Genomic DNA, 7,365 nt, shown 5'->3' on the forward strand with positions numbered 1-7,365 from the left:
TGGGTGACATTTAAAAAGAACCTAGGTCAGTTACTATTGTTAAACTCCCTGCAACTGTTAAGTGTTCCATTCTGCCTAAATTTAATTCATTATCATCCTCCCACAAGGACATTCTGGCAAAGAAACAAGTATGGCTTCCATCTTTCACCCACCCACATTTCCCTTCCCTGGCCTGATCTTTCATTTGTCTTTTAATAATATCTAGTATATCAAACAAAGCTTTTTTAGACTAAACATATTTATCTGAGGCCTTGAAATCAGGTGGATGAGCACCCTCTCAGAAAAATAATTACAGTGTTCACTGTATAAATATGTTCAAGAAACCACAAGACTCAGTAGGCAGAAACTGTCCCTAAGGGGCTGAAGTTTGTCAGAACACTTGTTTCACAGCAGGGAAAACACCACCCTTCTCCATTACTCATTTCAGCTTCAAAGACACCTCAAATCCCTATGTTCTACAGGTAGAATTGAGGCCATTAGATGCACCAGGAGGGAGACAACTAACAAGTTAAGTAACCCTGAGGTAAGAAAATGAAGACTGAGAACACATTACATAAAAAGGAAGATCCTGTAGAAAAGAACTCACTAGCAGCTGTAGCTTCAAAAAGTCTCCAATTTCACAGATATCAATCAGCTACACTACACACTACAAGTCAGCTACATCACAAAACATTAATCAGCTCTGTTTTGTGCTCAAGTGCGTATTTATGTGCACTGAAATAATTCCATTGTGGAACAGAAAATCAAGCTGCAAGGCCTTCACTTTGGCAGTATTGCCTTTAATTGAACTTGTTTATTTATACAGTAAAAGCTGCTAAGCATGTGACCAATTTCAATTTCCCTCAAGTTAACAATTGCTACCAATATACAAAACTTAATAATTTTGGCCAAGAGAATCCTCACATGGGGTCTTGTCAGTTGTCACTTCTCCATCCTTTGCAGGTGGAAAATGGAATATTTGCACACATGCCCTCATTTTTTTATCACACCTATGAAAATCCATATTAGTGGCATGTCCCTCTGCTCCATCATCACTGAATCAGTATCTAATCAAGTAGGTTTAGACAAGCAGGTTCCAGGATAATTATGTTTTAAGAATGCAAATTACTCCCACTCAGTATGGTTTCACATCCTTGACATCTACAATGCAATGTCTTATCACTGCTCTTTACAGTCTACTTTCTGCAGTAAACAAAGCTAAAACAGTATTACACAGATTATCATGCCCTAGAAAGTCCCCTCATTACCTTTAAGAGATTAATCAAGAAAGATTAAAGTGTCAGATATTTTTTTTTTGCACCAGATGCCTTTTCTTTCCCAAGTAGTAAACAATCAGATCTAATGATGAAGCAAAGACACAAAAGGCCCAAGCAGCATTACCGCATGGTGTCCCTAACAAGGGCAGTAGCAGCATCACTAACACAATATGAGGTTTCTTTACACACCCCAGAAACTTTCAGAAACTGGTGCTTAAATTCGATTAAATTTTTTATACACATGGCCTCATAACCAAGACATAAAATACCAAGCAAACAAGCAGAACTTCTGACTTCCTCTCAGAATCTTAGTTCCTTGCCTAGCATTTCTTTTGTCTGTAGTCAACCACAAGACAACCTCAGCTCCTGCAGTTGCTTTGTACTTGGAGGGATGTGGTCTCACAGCAGAATTTTCCAAGTGCACTCAGAGACTTCAGAAAGGTGCAGCTACCCACATGATTTAGCAGTAGTTAAACTGAATCTTAATAAAGGGATGACACTGAAATACAGTTCCATAGCTAACTTAAAGACTAGTTACCCATTATATAAAAGGATGCTGAGCCAATCTAACTTACACAAAATTTGGACTACATGTGAGTTTCTGTGGAAAAGTTTTTTTGTCCATATGTCCAGTGAGGACTACAAAAATAAAGTGCAATCATAACTACACTAAAACTTATATCAAAAGGCTACATCATTATCTTTATAGATATAATTAAAAAAAAAAAAAAAAACAAAACCACAAACAAAACAACCCTTATTATTGCAACTTTCCATCAAGTACAGAATTGGTCATTCTTAAGATCACCTGAGTTCACCTTTTTATGCACTGATATCTGAAGCAAAGTCAGCACCAAAAATTCACTTGAAAAATCAGTAGCATACTTTTCTACCACAACACATCCAGACGCTCTTTAGTGTTTTTTGCTAGAATAGGCAGTTAAAACAGTGATACAATACATACCCATGCTTAGACTATTCTTGGTGAAAGGTTAAAGTAGCACACAGTGGGCCTACTTTGCCTTTAAGATCTGCATCTCTATTAAAGACTGTTCTTCCCATCAGCACAAAATATGTTAAAAGAATAATCCAAAATGGAGTAATTTCTGGAAAATATGATGTCAGACACCTGACTCACTTCTTCCTATTACTAAGCTAAGGTATTGCTGCTTTGACACACCTAATCAAATCCAGCACTGCCAGTGGATGAAAAGGCACAACTAAAAATTATTATTTTAATTTTAGGATAAAGAATGAGGATTTTCTTCTTGTATTAGCCCCATGCACACAAAAGTGCAGCTGATACAGAATAGTCAGTAAATCTCAGCTTTTTTTTGTCTTCTTTTTCTTATTTCTGTGCAAATACTGCAACCCAAGTACTAACTTTTACAGCAGTTATTTCTTCCTATAGAACACTGTGACTAAAACTCAGTTTCCAGAATGGAAACAGAATTTTTTTTGAACAATGTTTCAGCCAAACTTTACTTTAGTAGAAAGGTTCTTCTAAAGAGAAAAGCAAGCACTGCTGTTTATAAAAACAGTCACTGAATTTCAGAACAAAAAACCCCAGCAAATATGAGCGAGGTGTTCCTAAGCAAGTGGCACTGCAGCCAGGGAGAAAAGCTCTCCTTTTACAGATTCCTGTAAAACAGAATATTTGCTTTCTGTTAAATCATCACACCAGTGTCACCTGAAAATCATCCTTGTTACTCAGCATTTAATGGAATAAAGCAAGAAAAAGAAACAGTAACACTGGAAGAATAGTATTACTTCTGCTACAGATTGCAATTCCTGATTCATATTTAAAGTTTCACTGTAGACCTGATGCCTTTTTTGTGTCTCTAATTAAACATCGCCTTTTTTCACATTAGCAAATAATAATTAAGTTACTTTAAGAATGCATATCTTCTTGAATTTATACAGTCCAGTACAGGCTTCAGCACTTTTCCTTTGAAAAACCTACTACTAAAAGCCACGGTAGAATCAAGTGACCTTCATTACATGATTCCAACAACTTTATAACCTAGCCTTGTCTCATTTACGATCCAACACTAGTTTAAAAGGTAATGAAAAAGAAAGTCAAATGTCTCAAGCTTTTCCAGCATCACAGGGGTACATCTTACACTAAATAAAAATAGTACTTAAACAAATATGAAAATACAGACAAGTAGCCATGATTCTTTCCTAAAAGCCATACAAATGAGGAATAGACAATGATCGTTACTAAAAACCATTTGGACAACAGAGGCATGCTGCCCATTTCTGTGCAGACCCATAAGGCCTCAGCACTTCAGCCACTGGGTAGTGCTGGTTTTGGTTCAGGCTTCAGTTCCAAACCCCTGAATACAGTATCACTGTATTCAAAAATGCATCTTTTTGGCAGTTTTAAGATGAACAACACTAGGTATAGAAAGTTTTTAAAAGATGTATAGATACATTATGCAGAACTATAAAGCTACTCAGTTGCAAGTAGTTTTGTATCTGATAAAACAAAGGACATAATCCCATATCAAACTGCTCTTCCTCCTGTTCTATCTTATTCAAAAGCCTGAAATCCACAAGCAAATTGCTATCAATTTTCAAATACAGATATCTTTCTGATGTTTAACATATAAGTCATATAATGAGTCATCCTATCATCTGTTTTAACAAAATCCTTATATTTAATTAACAGAGGAAGCCATTAGGAGAAAAGAATTACTAGAGTATTAGGATAGAAAGAAGCCACCTGTAATTAAAAAATTAAAAGCTTTTTACTAGTTAAAAGTTTCATCCTGTGGAAAGAAAATACTTTGTTTCAGAGTCTGCTCTTTAAAGCAGACCAACATCACATGTGAGCTGAAACTACTGTTACACACCAGCTACAGTTAAATCTACCATTTTTTATCTAACAGAAATCAAAATGACTCACTTGTCCAGAAAGACAATGATGACATTAATTACATAGGAGCTAGGAAAAGGAAGATAGGTAGCTCAGAGATGATAGGGGAATCAAGGAAGGAGGAGGGTTGGGCTATGGTCACCGATTTTCCTCTCCACTCTCCTCCAGAGGAGTCAAATCTGCAGTCTGGGATCAGCTCTGCTTCTGCTGCCGCCCAGTCTTTACCTCCCATCGACCATTACAGGCAACTCCCAAGCATTATTAAAGCAGCCTCCACGGTTCCAGCACGAGCCAGGTGCCCACAAGAAGTGCAAGTCCCTCAGGCAGCTGAGGAAAGCAGCTATAAAAAACCAACGGTGGCTCCATTACTGCTCTACAGGCAGCCAACGTGACAGGCAGCAACAAGGACAGGAACAGAAGAGCTGAAGTAACCAAACACACAGCCTGTGGAGGAAGCCTTTTATACACTGTTTCATGAGCACTGCTTCTGTTATCCTCCCTTGGGCAATTCTGCAACACACGGAAACAAGTGGTGCCTGGCTACAGGCTCAGGTTAGAGGGTCCCTAAATTTGGAAAAACAGTCAAGCTACTAAAAACAAAACCACCAAACACAAGTTATTGTCAACAGTTTTAGAGATTCGAGGATATAAATTTTGTCCTATAGTCACCATTACAAAGACAAAATCAGAGAGTATCAAACCTTTATTCAAATTCTGTGAAACAAGATACAAATACTGTCACTGCTACCCAGTTTAATAATTTTTTAATAAATTTTCCCCCAGATCAGACAAGACAAGTCCTGGATCCAGGACAACTGGGAAATTCGTTGTGATTTTTACCAAGCAGAAATCACCCAGGTACAGTTGGCAACACTAAACATGAGTCCTGAGCAGAAAGCCACACACGATCCCTCAGGAGCACACCATCAAACTGTTCTACTCAGACACAGAACCACCTCACCACAATCTACATTTTAAGTCATTTTAAAGTGCACTTAAAGAGTATTTTAAAAAGATAAGATTTCATTAATACTAGGGCTTCTGAAAGAAAATTTAGAAAATTCATTTTTTAAGTTAGAACACATCAAGGTTTCTACAATAAATCGTGGATTATAAACAGACTATGCAGTGTCACAATGAATGGGTATTCACTGATGAAAGAGAGATTATTCACTCTAGTTAAATTTTCCATTTTCCAGGATTGGTTCCTTACTCTGAGTTTACCTGTACAACCTTAGAAGTGATGTACTCCGAGATAGTAACTTGCCAGCTGAAGTAGGCCCAAATTACCTCATTTCACAAGCATGCTATTGTTCATGTCACTCCACACTCATGGAATTCCATATTTTATTGACAAATTCAGCAGAATATTAACAGACTAAAGAACTAGTATTTAGTAACTCCTCTTAAAAAAAATATTTTATTAAATTGCCTCCTGCAACTTCAGATACTGTGCAAAAAGGCTATTATTAGTAGCCTCAAGAAATAAAACATAAACCCCCAACATTTTTAGACAGATAACTGGCATCTAAGTTAGGGCAAGAATCAGCAGTCTCTCAAGAAATATATTTACATGAAAACATAAAAGTTAACAAAAATAAAACAAACACTGGGGCTAAAGTGTGTTTGTACAACACCAACCAAACCCGGCAATAAACTACCGTATTTTATTTTTATATTCCAGATCCACTTTATAGCGAAATATGATCCACTGAAGAGAAAGGAAAGGATTATCTTTTCCCCAGCAACATCCATCCTGGTTTTAACAGGCCTCATACCATGCAAGGAGTGTCCAGTTAAAATACATTTACGAACATGTAATAAGGCAAATGGTCTGTTTATTCGGATTTAAAACAACGAAAAGAAGTTGTCAGCTGAAGTCTGATGCATAGCTCTTGAGCACTAATTCTCTGGAGCCTGCACTGTCGTTTCGCATTTCTTCCCCAAAACTCTCCGCAATTATCGGGCGGCAGCTCCCACGCGTGCATTTCGAGCGAGTATTTAGCAGTCACACTGCACGGCCGCACGGCCCGGGGAGCGCCCGGCCGGCAGACACAGTGTGGGACTCACCCCCACTCCGCACCTCAGCACTTGGGCCTTTTGCTAGAGCCTTTGTCAAAGGTCGCCTGACCTGCCCCCACCGCCCTGTCCCCACAGACCCACGCCCCTCTGCCCCCACCGCCTCCCGCCCCTTGCCCCGCCATGCCCACACCCAGACCAGCCCACCCTGTCCGCAGCTGTGCCTGCCCCCTTTCCCTCCGTCTCCAAAGAGGCCGCCCCCCTTCCCGAGGCGTCCCCACCCGCAGGCGCTCCCAAGTCCTCCCGCCTCACAGCGCGCCCATCCCGCCGCGTCTGACCCCGCCGACCCCAGACACCCCCTCCCTCCCCCGCGGCGCTTCCCGCCTCTCCCGCCCGGGGCAGCCCCTCACCGCGATGACGACGGTGTCTTCGCCCTGGAACTTCGCGATGTACTTGTCGCCTCGGGCCACTTCGGACTCGTTGAGGGGCCTGAAGCGACACATCACTTTGATGTTACACTCCGCCGGGTCCGCCATCTTAGGCCACCGCCGCCTCCGGGGCGCTCAGCTCCGCCGCCGCCAGCTGCCGCCGCCGCACCGCCTGCGCCGGGGGTCTCGCAAGCCGCCGTGGCCGGGAAACCCGTGCCCGCCCCGGCAGGAGGGAAAAGGGAAGGGCTCCTTCCTGGCCGCCGCCGCCGCCTCCCGCTCTCACTTCCTCCCCAACATGGCACCGGCCATGGCGGCTGCGGCCGCGGGTCCCGCCCCGCCCCGCCGGTGGGGCGGGCAGGTGACGTCACCCGCCGCAGCGTCTGCCCCGCCCCCAGCCCCGCCCTGTGCGCAGGCGCGGCACCGCCCTCAGGCGGGAGGGGGCGCTCCCCCGGGGCCGCCGGGGGCGCTGGCAGGGGCGGGGCTGCCTCAGGCGGGCGGGGTGCCATGGCACCGCCTGCGGCCGCTCCTCGCCTCGGCCCGCGCCTGGAGTTGGAACCATAGAATCATAGAACTAAGGAATCATAGAATCATACAATCATCAAGGTTAGAAGAGACCCTTAAGATCACCATGTCCAACCGTCAACCCAGCACTACCCGTGTGACCCCTAAAGCACTAAACCATACCACTCAGGGCCAGATCTAGATGCCTCTTAAACACCTCCAGGGATGGTGACTACACCACGTTCATGGGCAACTTGGCATCATCCACACAGAATCACAG

At 42.6% G+C, this 7,365-nt stretch overlaps 1 protein-coding gene across 2 annotated transcripts in view; it reads right to left on the reverse strand.

Moving 5' to 3' along the window:
* Positions 1-6,988, reverse strand: part of KIF5B (kinesin family member 5B) — a 33,483-nt gene extending 26,495 nt beyond the window's left edge. For both annotated transcript variants that reach the window (XM_086863101.1, XM_086863092.1), the window contains exon 1: positions 6,567-6,988. In XM_086863101.1, coding sequence (XP_086719227.1) covers positions 6,567-6,692 — 126 coding nt within the window. In that variant the 5' untranslated portion in view covers positions 6,693-6,988. The remainder of the gene's footprint in view (positions 1-6,566) is intronic.
* Between the last annotated feature and the right edge of the window lie 377 nt (positions 6,989-7,365).

The sequence above is a fragment of the Cyanistes caeruleus genome, chromosome 1 (assembly GCF_971803275.1).
Source record: "Cyanistes caeruleus chromosome 1, bCyaCae1.hap1.1, whole genome shotgun sequence".
In the NCBI taxonomy this organism is placed as follows: Eukaryota; Metazoa; Chordata; class Aves; order Passeriformes; family Paridae; genus Cyanistes; species Cyanistes caeruleus.